The sequence below is a fragment of the Somniosus microcephalus genome, chromosome 5, assembly GCF_052327205.1.
Source record: "Somniosus microcephalus isolate GS21.2 chromosome 5, FLI_Smic_1.0, whole genome shotgun sequence".
NCBI lineage: Eukaryota > Metazoa > Chordata > Chondrichthyes > Squaliformes > Somniosidae > Somniosus > Somniosus microcephalus.
The window spans coordinates 128489048-128507298 of record NC_140991.1 but is presented as its reverse complement, the minus strand read 5'-3'; the positions used below and the strand labels follow the sequence as shown (position 1 = coordinate 128507298).

At 43.8% G+C, this 18251-nt stretch overlaps 1 protein-coding gene across 6 annotated transcripts in view; it reads left to right on the top strand.

Annotated features, from left to right (window-relative positions):
- The window catches only part of LOC147117315 (uncharacterized), a 109158-nt gene that overhangs the window by 75991 nt on the left and 14916 nt on the right, over positions 1 to 18251 (top strand). For 5 of the 6 annotated variants that reach the window (XM_085988225.1, XM_085988228.1, XM_085988227.1 and 2 more), the window contains 2 exons: positions 8696 to 8803; positions 9723 to 9822. In XM_085988225.1, the coding sequence (XP_085844351.1) occupies positions 8696 to 8803; positions 9723 to 9822 (208 nt within the window). Of the gene's footprint in view, positions 1 to 8695; positions 8805 to 9722; positions 9823 to 18251 lie in introns of those variants that run through there. The other variant, XM_085988229.1, reaches the window with a different exon arrangement.

Below are 18251 nucleotides of genomic sequence, written 5' to 3'. Positions count from 1 at the left end.
GTGGAGAGGATGTTTCCTCTTGTGGGAGAATCTAGAACTAGGGGTCACTATTTAAAAATAAGGGGTTGCCCATTTAAGACCGAGATGAGGAGAAATTTTTTCTCAGAGCCGTGAGTCTTTGGAACTCTGTTCCTCAGAGGGCAGTGGAAGCGGAGTCTTTGAATATATTTAAGGCAGAGGTAGATAGATTCTTGATAAGCAAGGGGGTGAAAGGTTATCGGGGGTAGGCGGGAATGTGAAGTAATCAGATCAACCATGATCTTACTGAATGGCGGAGCAGGCTCGAAGGGCCGAGTGGCCTACTCCTGCTCCTAATTCGTATGTTCAAATGTGACTCTAGCTGTGGCTGGTTAGATAAGAATGCAACCAGGCGAGGGCAGCCACACACAGCTGGCTGGCGGAGGAGAGGCATTGGAAGAGGATGGTGTGGTTAACAGTGTAAAAGGCTGCAGGAAGGATGAGGAGGGATAGCTTACCACGGTCACAATCCCATAGGATGTTATTTATGAATTTGATGAGGGCCATTTCAATACTGTAGCAGGGGAGGAAACGTGATTGGAGGGATTCAAACATGGAGTTGTGGGAAAGATTGGCACGGATTGGGAGGCAACAACACGTTCAAGGACTTTGGAGATGGGGCGGTAGTTTGCTAGGACAGAGAAGTCAAGGGTGGGTTTTAAGAGCACAAGAACTAGGAGCAGGAGTAGGCTATTCGGCCCTTCGAGCCTGCTCCGGCATTCAGTGAGATCATGGCTGATCATCTACCTTAACTCCACCTTCCCACATTATCCCCATATCCCTTGGTTCCCTTAGTATCCAAAAATCTATCGATCTCTGTTTTGAATATATTCAACGGCTGAGCATCCACAGCTCTCTGGGGCAGAGAATTCCAACCCTTCTCATCTCCGTCCTAAATGGTCGACCCATTATTCTGTGACCCCTAGTTGTAGACGCCCCACCCAGGGGAAACAACCTCCCAGCACAGACGCAATGCAGTGAATGGTCTTCTGCGCTGTAAACTTCAACTGTTCTATCGTATTTAATGTGACTTTTCTCCAAATCATTTGTTGTTCATAACAGATGGTGACGGAGGTAAAATCCGCTCAGGTAATTGTATAAAGGTATCACCACCTTCACCATAGAGGGCCCTTCCTGTAATCTGTACCCTGTACAAAGTATGAACCGACTTCAACTAGCAGTTCCCCCAGTTAAGCCATTCCAGTACAGCTATGACACAGACATCTACACAACGTAATCGATTTCCTAGGTATAGACTGTCCACAGGAATCTAACCCAGGCATTGCTACCCTATCATTGTCCTTCCAATCATCAGCAAACAAGTCATAATAGTGCCATCAAGTAACAGTTACTCACCAGTAACCTGCTGGTTATGCCAAGACTATTTGGCTCTAGATCTCAAGATAGTCTTGATCCAGACATAGATGCAACAGCTGAATGACCGAAGAAAGGTGTGAGTAGCTGTCCTTAACACTGGGTCAGTATTTCATCAAGTATGGCACCAATGAGTGCTAGCAAAACTGAGGTTAATGGATGTCAAGGGGAACCCTCTCGATTGCCTTAAGTCAGACCTGACAAAGGAACATAGTCATAGTTGTTAGAAGCCAATCATCCCCGCTCCAGGACTACTGTCCGTGTCCTTGGGCCTATAATCTTTAGCTACATCATCAATGGTTTTACCTCTGTCATAAGCTGTTTGCTAATGATTCCACAGTGTTCAGCTGCATTTACAATTCCTGCAATAAAGAAACAGCACATGACAGCCTGCAGAGGAAATGGAAAACATCCAGGCTTGGTCTGACAAGTATGGGCAATATTTATGCCATATTAGTTCCAAATAATGACCATCTCCGGCAAGAAAATGATCAACCGCACCCATCTGACTTTCAACATCTCCCTTTGACTTTCAATATCACTTAGTCCTCAACTATTAACATCATTGGGATTACCATTTATCAGAGGCTTAACTGGATCAGCTATATTGTCAGAATGACTACAAGAGCAGGGGAGAGGCTGCTTTCCCTGTGGTGAGTATCTCACCTGACTCCTCAAAGTCTATCCTCCAGCTACAAGGTTCAAATCAAGAATATGATGGAATGGTGGCCACTCACCTGGATGGGTGCAGTCATAACACTCGAGTTCAGCACCATCCAAGACACTGCATTGGACTCCACTACTTCTCAGGGCATTTAGGGATGGGCAATAAATGCGGCCTTGCCAGCTTTGCCTACATCCCAAGAGACAGGAAAAAAAGTGGGTTCCATCACAAATTTTCTTTGCCAAAGAGACCTTCAACTGGATTTTTAGTGAACTGCTCCGCCATTCAGTAAGATCATGGCTGATCATCTACCTCAACTCCACTCTCCCGCACTATTCCCATTTCCCTTAGTATCCAAACATCTCTCTCTGTCGTAAATATACTCAACGGCTGAGAATCCATAGCCATCTGGGGTAGAGAATTCCAAAGATTCACAACCATTTGGAGTGAAGAAATTTCTCCTTATCTCGGTTATAAATGGCCCGTATTCTGAGACTGCGACCCCTAGTTCTAGCCTCCCCAGCTAGGGGGAAGATCTTCCCAGCATCTACCCTGTCAAGCCCCTTAAGAATTCTATATGTTTCAATGAGATCACCTCTCATTCTTCTAAACTGTCATACATAGGCCTAGTCTACACAATCTTTCCTCATAGGGCAATCCCCTCATCCCAGGAATCAGTCGAGTGAACTCCCAAGGCAAGTATATCCTTGGGTAAGGAGACCAAAACTGTACACAGTACTCCAGGTGTGATCTCACCAAGGCCCTATATAATTGTGGTAAGACTTCTTTACTCTTGTACTTCAATCCCTTTGTAATTTTTGAGAGGGGTGATAATGTCAGATTTGAATGGGAGGGGACACAGTACCTGAGGAGAGGGAACTGTTAAAAGTATCAGCTAACATGGGGACCAGGAGGGGAAGTTTAGTGGGAATAGGGTCAAGGGAGCAGGAGGTGCATCTCATGGACAAGGTGAGATTGGCAAGGGCATGAGGGGAGATGGGAGAGAAATGAGAGAAAGATGCGAGTTCAGGGCTAGGGCAGGGGGGAACCTTAGGGGAGGTTTGGCCCGGTGGGCTAGGTGAAGGGAGGGAAACGGCAGAGACAACTAAACAAAGGGTCTCAATCTTATTGACAGAGGTCCGTGAGCTCCTCGCACTTTTTGTTGGAGGTGAGGGTGGAAGAGGCGGGGGGCAGGGGTTTAAGAAGATGGTTTGTAGTAGAGGAGGGAACACGGGGGTTATCTTTGCATTCCAGGATGATCCTGGAATAAAGAGCAGTTTTCGCAGAGGAGAGCAGGACCCTCGGGTGGTCCAGCTAGATCTGGCGATGAATGACTAAACCAGTTGTCCGCCATAAATGTTCAAATCTGTGTCCCTTGGACTTGAGGGAGCAGAGCTGAGGGCTGTGCCGGGGGAATGACCAGAGTGAAAGAGGGTAATGGTTTTAATGAACAAGGGCTTTAAAGGCGATGGCGAGGGTGTGATTGAGCAGATCGGTAGCTGCAGAAATGTCAAGGTGAATGGAAAGCCAAAGGCTAGACAGTTGGAAATTTGCAAGTGCAGTTGTAAGTAACTCGGGGACAGTTTTTTCCAGGGGCGGACACGGAAGGAAGTAGGGTTGGGAGGGGGATGTGGGTGGAGAGCGATGCAAGGAAGGGATCAGGGATAGCCTTATCTGTGATTGACACAATGGGAGTAAAGAGGCCATGTGAGATGCCAAGGACGAGTGGGTGGCTCTGAATATGGTTAGGGGAGGTAAAGAACATAAGAAATAGGAGCAGGAGTAGGCCAATCGGCCCCTCGAGCCTGCTCCGCCATTCAATAAGATCATGGCTGATCTGATCCTAACCGCCAATCCACTATCACAGAACCATCTCCTGAATCTAACAGAATTAGACACACGAAATAGGAGCAGGATCAGGCTACACGGCCCCTGGGCCCGCTCCGCTACCCACAGGGCCATGACCGATCCGAACCTAGACTCATGTCCAAATTCCTGCCCGCTCCCCGTAACCCTTAATTCCCTTTACTTCTAGGAAACTGTCTATTTCTGTTTTAAATTTATGTAATGATGTAGCTTCTACAGCTTTTTGGGGCAGCATATTCCATGGACCTACCACCCTCTGAGTGAAGTAGTTCCTCCTCATCTCAGTTTTGAAAGAGCAGCCCCTTATTCTAAGACTCTGCCCCCTAGTTCTAGTTTCACCCATCATCGGGAACATCTTCCCCGCATCCACCCGATCCAACCCCTTCACAATCTTATACGTTTCAATAAGATCGCCTCTCATTCTTCTGAACTCCAATGAGTAGAGTCCCAATCTACTCAACCTCTCCTCATATGTCCATCCCCTCATCCCCGGGATTAACCGAGTGAACCTTCTTTGTACTGACTCGAGAGCAAGTATGTCCTTTCTTAAGTATGGACACAAAAACTGTACGCAGTATTCCAGGTGCGGTCTCACCAATACCTTGTACAACTGAAGCAATACCTCCCTATTTTTATATTCTATCTCCCTAGCAATGAAAGCCAACATTCCATTGGCCTTCTTAATCACTTGCTGCACCTGCATACTAACCTTTTGAGTTTCGTGCACCAGGACCCGCAGATCCCTTTGTACTTCAGTACTTTCCAGTTTCTTGCCATTAAGATAATAACTTGCTCTATGATTTTTCCTGCCAAAGTGCATAGCCTCACACTTTCCAGTATTGTATTCCATCTGCCAAATCTCTGCCCACTTACTTAGCCTGTCTATGTCCCCTTGCAGGTTTTTTATGTCCTCCTCACTCACTACTTTCCCTCCCATCTTAGTATCATCTGCAAACTTTGATATGTTACACTCGGTCCCCTCCTCCAAATCGTTAATATAGATTGTAAAGAGTTGGGGACCCAGCACTGACCCCTGCGGAACACCACTAGTTACTGATTGCCAGTCTGAGAATGAACCACTTATCCCAACTCTCTGCCTTCTGTTAGATAGCCAATCCTCTATCCATGCCAGAATATTACCCCCAATCCCGTGATTTTTTATCTTAAGCAATAATCTTTTGTGTGGCACCTTGTCAAATGCCTTTTGGAAGTCTAAATACACTATGTCCACTGGTTCCCCTTTATCCACCCTATATGTTACTTCCTCAAAGAACTCCAGCAAATTTGTCAAACATAACTTCCCCTTCATAAAACCATGCTGACTTTGTCCTATTAAATTATGATTATCCAAATGTCCTGTTACTGTCTCCTTAATAATGGACTCCAAAATTTTACCTACCACAGATGTTAGGCTAACCGGTCTATAGTTTCCAGCCTTCTGTCTACTGCCCTTTTTAAATAAGGGTGTTACATTAGCAGTTTTCCAGTCTGCCGGGACCTTTGCCGAGTCCAGGGAGTTTTGGAAAATTATTACCAATGCATCCACAATCCCTACCGCCACTTCCCTCAAGACCCTAGGATGTAAGCCATCAGGTCCAGGTGATTTTTCCGCCTTGAGTCCCATTATTTTACCGAGTACCACTTCCTTAGTGATTTTGATCATGTTTAGCTCCTCCCCCCCCCCCCTTTAGCCCCCTGTTTGTCCAGTGTTGGGATATTCTTAATGTCTTCTACTGTAAAGACTGATATAAAATATTCATTCAGTGTTTTTGCCATCTCCATATTTCCCACCATTAATTTCCCGGTCTCATGCTCTAAGGGACCAACATTTACTTTAGCCACCCTTTTTCTTTTTATATAACTATAAAAACTCTTACTATCTGTTTTTATATTTTTTGCTAATTTACTTTCATAATCTATCTTCCCTTTCTTAATCAATCTTTTTGTTATTTTTTGCTGTCTTTTAAAGTTTTCCCAATCCTCTATCCTCCCACTAGATTTGGCTACCTTATATGCCCTTGTTTTTAGTCGAATACTATCCTTAATTTCTTTACTTAGCCACGGATGGCTGTCTTTTCTTTTACACCCTTTTCTTCTCAGTGGAATATATATTTTTTGGAAGTTGTAAAATAACTCCTTAAATGTACACCTGATCATGTATCGTCTTACCCTTTAATCTATTTTCCCAATCCACTCTACTCAATTCCGCTCTCATACCTTCATAGTCTCCTTTATTCAAGCTCAGCACGCTTGTTTGAGATCCAACCTTCTCACCCTCTAATTGAATATGGAATTCAACCATATTGTGGTCACTCATTCCAAGGGGATCCTTTACTAGGACATTTTTAATTAATCCTGTCTCGTTACACAGGACCAGATCTAAGGTTGCTTGCCCCCTGGTCGGTTCAGTTACATACTGCTCAAGAAACCCATCCCTAATACACTCAATGAACTCATCCTCAAGGCCGCCCTGCCCAATTTGATTTGTCCAATTAATATGATAGTTAAAATCCCCCATAATTATAGATGTTCCCTTATTACAAGCCTCAACTATTTCCTGATTGATACTCCGTCCAACAGAGTTGCCACTGTTCGGAGGCCTATAGACTATGCCCACTAGTGTTTTTTTCCCCTTCTTATTCCTTACCTCCACCCAAACTGTTTCATTATCCTGATCATATGGAGGGAGCGATTAAGGGAGGATAGGAGGGCAGTGAACTCGTGAGAGTGAGCATGATGAGTTAAGATGGAGGTTGAAATCACAGGATGAGAAGTTCCTCGGTGGCAGAGGCTAAGGGAGGAAAGCAATGAAGATATCTTGGTGAGAAACTTGCCGTGGTACTTGGGTGGGCTGTAGAGAACGAGGATTTTAAATGAGAGGTGAGAGGGGTGGAACAAGCTGAGAGGTTCAAAAGAGGAGGAGATGCCAGAGGAGTAGGGGGACAGACCAAGGTATGATTTGATGATAAGAGCCACACCACCACCATAGTGGTTTGGTTGGGGCAAGTGGTGGAAGGAATAGCCAGGAGGGGAGGCTTCATCACCCATCAGCCCGGTTTCCATCAAGGCCATGATGTCGATGCAATCATCCACAATAAGCTCATGGATGGAAGGGCCTTGTTCACAAGTGAACAGATATTCTGGAGGGAAATGCAGAGCCGGGTGGTGATAGTCGATCCGCTGGCAGAGTCCACAGGGTCAGTATTTGGAGAGGTGAGTGTCCACAGGGTCCGTATTGGGAGGGGTGAGCAGGACAGGGAGGAGGTTGGTGAGATTAGCCCCCAGCAGGCGCGCTGGGCGGGAAGATTGGCGAGAGAGTAGGATGAGGCAGTTGGGGTTGCAGCTCGTAAAGAGGCAGTGATGAGTGCTTCGATGGGCCCTTCGGAGGATGCCAAGAGAGGCACAGAGGAAAGATGTAGGATTATCTAAGAAGGAGTCAAGCCTGGTTTATTACTCATTAAAACTCTCAATCCAGGGTCAATGAGCATAATATGTTAGTATCTTGTTTGGCATGTAGCTAATGCCATGCTTTATCTCTAGTTTTTGTCTGGAGATTCTTGAATGTCTTCCCTTTCTTCTGATGAAGGGTCCCAGACCTGAAACGTTAACTCTGTTTCTCCACGGATGCTGCCTGGCCTGCTGAGTGTTTCCAGCATTTTCAGTTGTTATTTCAGATTGCCAGCATCCGCAGTATTTTGCTATTGTATTAGTAGTGCTTATGTTGTTCCCTGGTAGGTGCCATCAGGTAAAGTTAGTTAACTCTACTTGTACAATGGTCACCTTGTGGGCCAACTTGTGGAAGGTTTCTGTATAAGCTGTCTATCTGTAGCCTAATGCTTTCCTAAAGTATTATTGCTGTTACATGGTCAAAATTGATGCTGTACATTTTGACCTGAAAGTGTAAATGCTCAGAGATGTTCTTGTTTTTGTACTGATGTGATATACTTCCTGATTCCACACACAGGCTGACGAATAAAAGATATTCAGTGTAGGTGCAGCCTTGATTGACGTTCAGCCTTTATATAAGCTCTCTCCCAGCCTGACCATTTATTTTCTTACCTGTATTGCCAGTTATAATCTACAATTGAATATTTTATAGTTGGATTTTAGCATCATTTTATTGGAACTTGATGTTGGGTGCTTGCCTGCCTCAAAACAAGGCCATGACATAGCAGAACTGAAGGGGGGGGGGGGGGGAAAAGAAAACAATCTAAGGCTAGAGTTGAGATTTTTTTAAGGAAACTGTTGCTAGGTAGGTGATTCACCTTTTTTCCCTCTCCTGGGTAGAGTGAATTCCTGATTGAACACGGATGTAAACATCTTTAATAGAACAATGAAGTCGATACTTAGAATTGTTAATTTACATTATTATATGGTACACTAATGTGCTCTAGTTTCTAGAGCTGCCACCATTCATTCTTTGAAGCATGCTCCACATACCAAGACAGCTCCTCTGTCTCTCCAGGAATTAATTGCACCCAGGTGTATCATTATTTTGTTCTGTTGTTTGTGTTCTCTTCTGAAAAAGGAACTGACACATGAAACTAAGGATACCCTTGATGCGATGCAGGAAAAGACCTATTAAATGGATGCTGATTGTTATACAGTGTTGTAGAAAGTCGCATGCATTGTTAAGGGGCAGTTCAGATGTACAAAGTAGATTTTTAAAGGCACACATTTCCTTTTTAAAGTGGTTAAACAGCACTGTTGGAAAAGTTGTTCGATAATTAAGATTCTTGGTTAGTAATTCATTTATCCTATATTTTATTTCAGACCAGTTTTAAAGTTATTAACGATACTGATGCTGGTTATGTCAAGGGGATTATGTACAAGCTTAGCAATCGACTGTTGCAGTTTGGTCAAACTGCTATGAAGATGACGGTAAATATTTTAAAGAAAACTTAACACGATGTAATTGTTAATCTTTCCCATTTTCCCACATCTTTCCCTTTCCTGAAGGAAGTAACTTACACCGTTAAGTGGCCATTCATCATGTGTGACCCTGGGCAGTATGTGTAGGTGGGCTAATTGATTGTGATGAGCAAAGCCTAGCCGCATAAAGCGCTCAGAGTTTTGGTGGGGTCATTGCATACAGAGTGGAAATAGAGAAACCGTGGCCTTTTTTTTTACATGTAGTTTTGTTTTGTTTTTCTTCCAGCCAGAGAGACTGAAGTAAAATGCAATTCCTCTACTCCACCTTGGCTCGGATTAGCTAAATTAGCACTAATCAGGGATGGAATCTATGACCATTTTGATCTGTGTAGCTAACTATCAAGCCATACAGTGCGTTTGCTCGCCAAGCTAATGTTAGCTCTCCCTCCCAACGCACATGCACACACATGGTGTTATCGCATGTGGAGAGCTGGAATAGAAGCAGTTTTTAATACTCTGGTATCCTTTTCACAAACTCCCCTTGTATGATTTCTTTTGCTTAAACAGACGTGGCCCTTTGTTTATCTTTTCTTATTCATCTGCTCCTCACAATCTATTCTCAGACATGCTATTAAACCAGTTGCTAGTACAGATGCTACAGTGACCTGGATTGATATGCCGCCTTTAAAAATACATGTTACAATAATTCCCACACCTTTTTTTACGGTTCACATTCTCAACAGGCCAATGTTCCCCAGCCAGGAAACATGTTAATGTAACCATGTTACTGCTATCCTGACTACTAGAAAGTTTGTAAGAGTCCCTAGGTTAAATTTTACATCCCTCTGTTACCTACAGTGTATGTGACATTTGTATGTATAGACTCCCTAGTGCATCTGATATTGAATAGATTTTCCTTTTCATTCAGGGTTCTGCTGAGAAATTAATTGAAGAAACAAAAAAATCCCGTATACCAGATGAACCCAGATATGAATCTCGTATGGCAGCGATCTTGGGGAGTTGCCCAGGTAATTTGGGTTTCAAACAGATGGTAAACTTGTTTAATCTGTATAATGCAAATTGGTTTACTGTGGGTTTTTAATCACTCCTAGCAGCATATTATCATCAATGTTCTAAGGATCTTATAGGCAATGTTGTGTCAGTGTTATAGCATGTGGAGAGCTGGAATAGAAGCAGTTTTTAGTACTCTGGTATCCTTTGTCACAAACTCCCCTTGCATGATTTGTTTTGCTTAAACAGAAGTGGCTCTTTGTTTTCATATTGAACATCCTGAGCCTAACCTTTTAGTTGAGCCCCTTGAAATTACTGCAGAATAGCTGCTGGAGCAGTTTGTGCACATTCATCAAGCCTCATTTACTTGATCTGACTCGGATGGCAAATGTTTTGGAGTTACAACACCGACTTGAATATGTAGATCTTCAGATTTCTGCCAGTTTCTCGACTGTTTGGTATATTTTTGTAAAGGCTGATTGAATGAGAAAGTATGCTAGATTATCTGCTGTGGGTATACTCTTGTTATTTGAAAGAAGTTGATCATGACATTCAAAGCACTCATCAGTACTCCTTGATTCTCTTACTGGTCTGGTTTTGTTTCAAACTTTGTTTTTGTGTTAAATTATTTGAACTGGGAAGATGTGAAAAACAGCAGTTTATATTTGTAGTTGGATGGTGAGCTTCTTTCAAAGAATGAGAAAGACCATACTTGCATTAGATAATTTAGCATTGCCATAAAAATGGCCCAATTAGCTGTGATTCTGAGTTCTCCTTTTTGGAAAGACTTTGTTAGCCCAAGAGGGGGGATCTTTTCTCCTAACAGGCATTTTAGTCTCATCTAGTCTCAAACTTAATAGCTTGTCTATTAACAGGAATGGTTTTGAAAAGTTTGTGGTAATTGCAAGAAAAACCATTATCACCTGTTTAAAACGGTAAGATGAAAATGTTTCCTGATTGAGCTGAAATTGTGAGGATCCAATTTTTTGTGACATCCCTAATTCTAGACGCAAAATAGTCTGAACTACGATACCTCCTTAGTAAGACAGCTTGAATATATTAGCAGTGGGGATATGTACACCATAACGAGGAGAGTGGTTACAAGAAATTATTTTGCATAGTCATTGGAGTATGGAATGCTTTGGCACAGGAAGTAATTGAAGCAATGAACATTACATCTTTTATGGAAAAATAGATAAATATTTACAGCAGAGGAACATACAAGGATATGAGAGAGCAAGGTCAGTGGGATGAATTTTGGATTGCTCTAGCAAAAAGGTGGTGGTGAATGGTGGTCTCCTGCACTGTAAACTTCAATGGTTCCATTGTACTTGATGTGACTTTTCTCCAAACCATTTGTTCATAACATGGTGACGGAGGTAAAATTCGCTCAGGTAATTGTATAAAGGTGTCACCACCTTCACCATAGAGGGGCCTTCCTGTAACCTGTACAAACTGAACAGACTTCAGCAAACACCTCCCCAGTTAAGCCATTCCAGTACAGCTATGATGTGGTGTATGTGCCTTTAAGAGCCCCAGGTGTGCGTAATGCCGGTAATTGCCACTTGGGCTATATAAGCCTGCGTATTGTGTATATCCTTTAGAAACCCCCCCCAGACTTGCTTAGTAAATACCTATGAACCAACTCCTGTCTTCAGTGTCTTTATCTACACACGGACACTACAGTGGCGACGAAGTGGAAACAGACTTACCTGCAATTCGGCAGCACCTCAAGGACATTGATTCCTCCAGCGTCCAGAAGACTCAAGGAAGTAAGAGAAACTGTGGTTTCACCAGCTGGCCAAGCTGGTGACAGGTACTGCGCTAATCCTTCCTGGGCGTCAGGCTGGAGCTCCAGCGGCGGGCTCTACAGCTGGGACAGGCAACGAAATCGGAGGCAAGCAATAACGGACTGGGAGGGTGCACTCGAGAGACGGCCGGCGCGGCAAGCAGGTCAGCGTTTAGACCTCCGTCGTGAACGAGTCCAACAGTGAATAAACGGAAACCACAGTAAAACAGCGTTGTTATCGGTAGCAGCGGCGGGAAAGCACGGGAAGCGCCATATCGTTGCTACAGAGAGAAAAAAAAAGCACAGGAAGCGCCATATCTTTTCTGAAATGCCTAAATCTGGTAATATTGAGGCTTTTGATGGCGAAATAGAAGATTGGACCACATACGTGGAAAGAGTAGAGGTTTATTGCACTGCAAATGGAATAACAGATGAAAAAAAAGCTTCAGTACTTCTGAACTTAATGGGCGCGAAGACATACGGGCTGTTACGAAATTTAATCACTCCAGCCAAACCAAAGGACAAGACTTTTAAAGAAATTGTTGATACCCTGCAGGAGCATTTAAACCCAACACCGCTGCTGATAGCGGAACGATTCAAGTTCTTCAAGAGAAATCAACACAAGAATGAAAGTAACGCTGATTACCTAACCGAATTAAGAAAGCTATCAAAGTACTGCCAATTCGGAGCAGGACTATCGGATTATCTTCGAGACAAATTTGTTTGCGGTCTCTTAAGTGAAGGAACACAAAAAAGACTGCTTTATGAAAAAGATTTAACATTGGACAAAGCTTTCAGTATGGCTGTATCATATGAAGCAGCAGCAAAAGGAGCTGCAGAGATACAACAAGAGACACAGGACTTCGGCACCCATAAAATGACACAGGAGTTCGGAAGATGTTATCGCTGCGGCAGATCCACCCATAACCAGAGGGACTGCTGGTTCAAGGGCAAAGCATGCAGGCAATGTGGTAAGATTGGACACATTGCACGGGTATGCCAATCTGGACAAAATAAATCCACTGACAGAAAACAAAAAATCAATAAAGAAAAGTACAGGAAGGTACAAATGATGACGGACAATAGCTCCGAAGACCAGAATAGCGATAGCGACTCCGGAAACAAGAGACTAAGCTGTCTCAAATTACATAATGTACTTGCCAAAGAGGATTACCAAACCATTTGGGTTACCCTCACAATAGCAGGGTCCCCAATTAAAATGGAGCTAGATACAGGATCAGCTCTAACCATAATAAATCGACGAGATTACGAGAGGCTATTTTCGCATATACCTCTAAAAGACACATCCATTATCTTAAAAACATATACGGGGCAGAAAGTCTACCCCAAAGGAAAAATAAGGGTGCCTGTGATATACAATGGCAAAGAAATACAAAAGTTGTATTTATACATTCTACAAGATGGTGGTCCACCGTTGTTGGGACGTGAATGGATAAGGAAGATACGTTTAGACTGGCACTCCATTCAGGCACTGACGGTGACCAGTAAGGAAAAAAACAATGATGACATCATACCTGAACGATTAAAAGACATCTTGGCCAACGCCAAAGAAGTATTTCAAGAGAAACTAGGAACCTTGAAAGGCATCACCGCCTCAATAAAAGTGGAAGATACAGCAATTCCAAAAAATTTTAAGGCAAGACCGGTGCCATACGCAATACGTCCAGCAGTCGAGGCAGAGCTGAAGAATTTGGAAAAGGCAGGCGTATTATCCAAAATAGATTGGAGCGAATGGGCAACACCCATCGTTCCAGTCATGAAAAAAACATTGAAAAATAACTCTGAGGAACAGAAAAAAATTTGCATCTGTGGGGACTTTAAGGTGACTGTAAACCCGGTCCTTCACACGGTACAGTATCCTCTTCCGAGGATAGAAGATATTTTCGCCTCACTATCCGGAGGGAAACGTTTCACAAAAATTGACTTGGCACAGGCATATCTACAGATGGAGGTTGAGGAGACCTCTAAAAAGTATCTCACAATAAACACACACAAAGGCCTGTACCAGTACAATCGACTGGTTTTTGGAATAGCATCAGCTCCAGCTATCTGGCAAAGAGCTATGGAGCAAGTCCTGCAAGGGATTCTGGGGACTCAATGCTACCTAGACGACATCCTTATAACAGGAGAAAACGACAACGAGCACCTTGCCAATTTGGAGCAGGTGCTCACTAGGCTGAAAGAACGAGGCCTACGAGCAAATCGCCCCAAGTGCGAATTTTTCCAAAATCAGATATCATATTGTGGCCACATAATTAATAAGGAAGGGTTGCATAAGTCACCTGAAAAAATTGAAGCAGTTATAAAAGCCCCAGCACCTGAAAATGTTTCACAATTAAGGTCATTCCTGGGATTAATAAATTACTATCATAAATTTTTACCAAACTTATCAACTATTCTACACCCTCTTAATGATCTTCTACAGACAGGAGTGATTTGGAAATGGAACGAAGACTGTAAACGTGCCTTCCATAAATGTAAAGACTTAATCACATCCGAGAAAATTTTGACTCATTACAACCCATCACTACCAATCAGACTGGCGTGCGATGCATCCCCTTACGGCATAGGAGCGGTATTGTCCCATAGATTCCCTGATGGCTCGGAACGGCCGATAGCTTTTGCGTCACGCTCGTTGAACTCAGCTGAGCGTAACTATGCCCAGATAGACAGGGAAGCACTCAGCCTGGTATGGGGAGTGAAGAAATTCAACCATTACCTACACGGACAGAAATTTACCTTGCTGACTGACCATCAACCCCTCATCTCCATATTCAACCCTAAAAAAAGGTGTCCCCATTATGACAGCACAAAGACTACAGAGGTGGTCCCTTTTTCTAGGGGCACACCAATACAACATTGAATACAAAGGGTCAAAACAGCATGGGAATGCTGACGGTTTATCACGCCTACCGTTGCCAACGATAGAAGAGGCACCTACAGTAGACCCAGTAGAGATATTCCACTCTACCATAGTGGAATGTCTACCGGTGACAAATTCTGCCATTGAAAGGGAGACAAGAAATGACCCTACTCTCTCACGGGTCTACGATTTAACAGTGAAGGGATGGCCAGCACATGGCGAACCACTGTTGCCAGCATTCTCGCAAAGAAGAGAACAGCTGTCAGTGTGCCGAGGGACCTTGATGTGTGGATCCAGAGTGGTGATTCCACCCAAACTCCAGGATAAAGTGCTAAAGGAGCATCACGAGGGACATCTGGGTGGAGTGAAAATGAAGAACCTAGCTAGGGCGTTTGTATGGTGGCCAGGTATCGATGGAGACATCGAAGACATGACCAAGAGCTGCCTAGGATGCCAGAAGGTCCAAAATGCTCCGCCACAGGTCCCTCTACATCCATGGGAGTGGCCCTCATCTCCCTGGCAAAGGGTGCACATCGACTTTGCTGGTCCATTTATGGACTCAATGTTCTTAATCGCAGTTGATGCACACTCCAAGTGGCCGGAGGTAATAAAGATGTCCTCCACCACCACGGAAAAAACCATCACAGTATTAAGGACCATATTTGCCAGGAATGGGCTGCCGGAGCAGATATGTTCTGATAATGGACCGCAATTTGTGTCCGAAGAATTCAGAAAGTTCTTAAAGAACAATGGGGTAAAGCACTACACGTCCGCCCCATACCATCCTGCCACCAATGGATTGGCTGAAAGGTTTGTCCAGACCTTCAAGAAGGCCATCAGGGCCATGGGTAATGAAGACATAAAACTTCAGCACAAGGTGGATAACTTCTTATTTGCATATAGGAATGCAACGCATATGGTTACTAACCAAACTCCCGCCATGATGTTCTACAATAGAAACCTAAGATGCCGGCTGGATTTGGTCAAGCCCAACATCCGAAGGGACGTGGAGAACCGGCAGTTTCAGGGCATGAATGAAAGGCCAACTAGGGCCTTCCAGATAGGCCAACCGGTTTTGGCCCGGGACTACCGTACCGAGAAATGGCAGCCTGGAACTATCTGCACACGATTAGGACCACTGATGTATACCGTGGACATCAGAGACAGCATAATAAGGCGCCATGCTGACCAAATCATCAAGTCATCCGAAAAGGGACAACCTACACCACCACTCTATACATCTAACGATGAAGTAGAGATACCCATATCTACCTCCGATCCGGTGATACTGGAGCCCGATGAACCCGACACTGGCCTTCAAGCCGAATCAGCCTTGCCAGAAGAACCTACTACACCACCAGAAACTACTACACCCCCGAGGCGTTTATCCGGACCAAGTCAGGAAGCCTCCTGAGAGACTAACTTATAATTAATTAACACAGCAATGTATATTATTTTGCATATAACATGTAATTAATAATTACTTAAAATATGATGTACTAGTTAGCTAGAAGGGGAGGAATTGTGGTGTATGTGCCTTTAAGAGCAATTATGGTGTATGTGCCTTTAAGAGCCCCAGGTGTGCGTAATGCCGGTAATTGCCACTTGGGCTATATAAGCCTATGTATTGTGTATATCCTTTAGAAACCCCCCCCAGACTTGCTTAGTAAATACCTATGAACCAACTCCTGTCTTCAGTGTCTTTATCTACACACGGACACTACATATGACACAGACATCTACACAATGTAATCGATTTCCTAGGTATAGACTGTCCACAGGAAACATGATAAATCTAACCCAAGCATTACTACCCTATCATTGTCCTTCCAATCATTAGCAAACAAGTCATAATAGTGCCATCAAGTAACAGTTACTCACCAGTAACCTGCTGGTTCTGCCAAGACCATTTGGCTTTAGATCTCAACATAGCCTTGATCCAGACATGGATGCAACAGCTGAATGACCAAGGAAAGGTGCGAGTAGCTGTCCTAAACATTGGGTCAGTATTTCATCAAGTATGGCAGACCTGACAAAGGAACATAGTCATAGTTGTTAGAAGCCAGTCATCCCCGCTCCAGGACTACTGTCAGTGTCCTTGGGCCAATAATCTTCAGCTACATCATCAATGGTTTTACCTCTGTCATAAGCTGTTTGCTAATGATTCCACAGTGTTCAGCTGCATTTACAATTCCTGCAACAAAGAAACAGCCTGCAGAGGAAATGGAAAACATCCAGGCTTGCTCTGAGAAGTATGGGCAATATTTATGCCATATTAGTTCTAGATAATGACCATCTCAGGCAAGAAAATGATCAACCAGCTCCCCCCTGACTTTCAACATCTCCCTTTGACTTTCAATATCACCTAGTCCTCAACTATTAACATCATTGGGATTACCATTCATCTATATCTGGATCAGCTATATTGTCCGAATGACTACAAGAGCAGGGCAGAGGCTGCTTTCCCTGTGGTGAGTAGCTCACCTGACTCCTCAAAGTCTATCCTCCATCTACAAGGTTCAAATTAAGAATATGATGGAATGGTGGTCACTCACCTGGATGGGTGCCGTCATAACACTCGAGTTCAACACCATCCAAGACACTGCACTGGACTCCATATCCACCCACTCTGTCACTGGCACACCCTGTGGATGCAGTATGTACAATCTACAGGATGTACTGCACAACTGATCAAGATTACTTCAAATAGCATCTCTTTTTACCACAGAGCAGAAATGTCATGGGAACATCGTCGCCTCCACGTTCCCCACCATCCTGACTTCCTTTAGAGTTGCTGGGTCAATACCTTGGAATTCTCCATCTTCCACCATCATGGGAGCATCATCATCATCACAGACTACAGCAGTTTAAAGAGAGCCCACTACTGTCTTCTCAGGGCATTTAGGGATGGGCAATAAATGCGGCCTTGCCAGCATTGCCCACATCCCAAGAGACAGGAAAAAAAGATAATTCTGCCCTTCAAGCCTGCTCCGCCATTCAAGAAGATCATGGCTGATCTTCTACCTCAATTCCACTCTCCCGCACTATCCCCATATCCCTTGGTTCCCTTAGTATCCAAAAATCTCTGTCTTGAATATACTCAACGACTGAGCATCCACAGCCCTCTGGGGTAGAGAATTCCAAAGATTCATAACCATTTGGAGTGAAAAAAATTCTCCTCACCTCGGTTATAAATGGCTGGCCCCTTATTTTGAGACTGCGACCCCCCCAGTTCTAGCCTCCCCAGCCAGGGGATAGATCTTCCCAGCATCTACCCTGTCAAGCCCCTTAAGAATTTTATATGTTTCAATGAGATCACCTCTCATTCTTCTAAACTGTCGAATATAGGCCTAGTCTACACAATCTCCCCTCATAGGGCAATCCCCTCATCCCAGGAATCAGTCTAGTGAACCTTCATTGCACTCCCTCTTAAGGCACGTATATCCGTGCTTGGGCAAGGAGACCAAAACTGTACACAGTACTCCAGGTGTAGCCTCACCAAGGCCCTATATAATTGCAGTAAGACTTCTGTACTCTTATTCCAATACTTTTTGTAATAAAGGCTAACATACCATTTGCTTTCCTAAATGCTTGCTGTACCTGCATGTTAACTTTGTGATTTCGTGTACAACCAGGTCCCTCTGAATACGAACATTTCCCAGTCTCTCGCCATTTAAAAAAAATATTCTGCATTTGTTTTTCCTACCAAAGTGGATAACTTCACATTTCCCCACGTTATATTCCATCTGCCATGTTCTTGCCCACTCAATTAA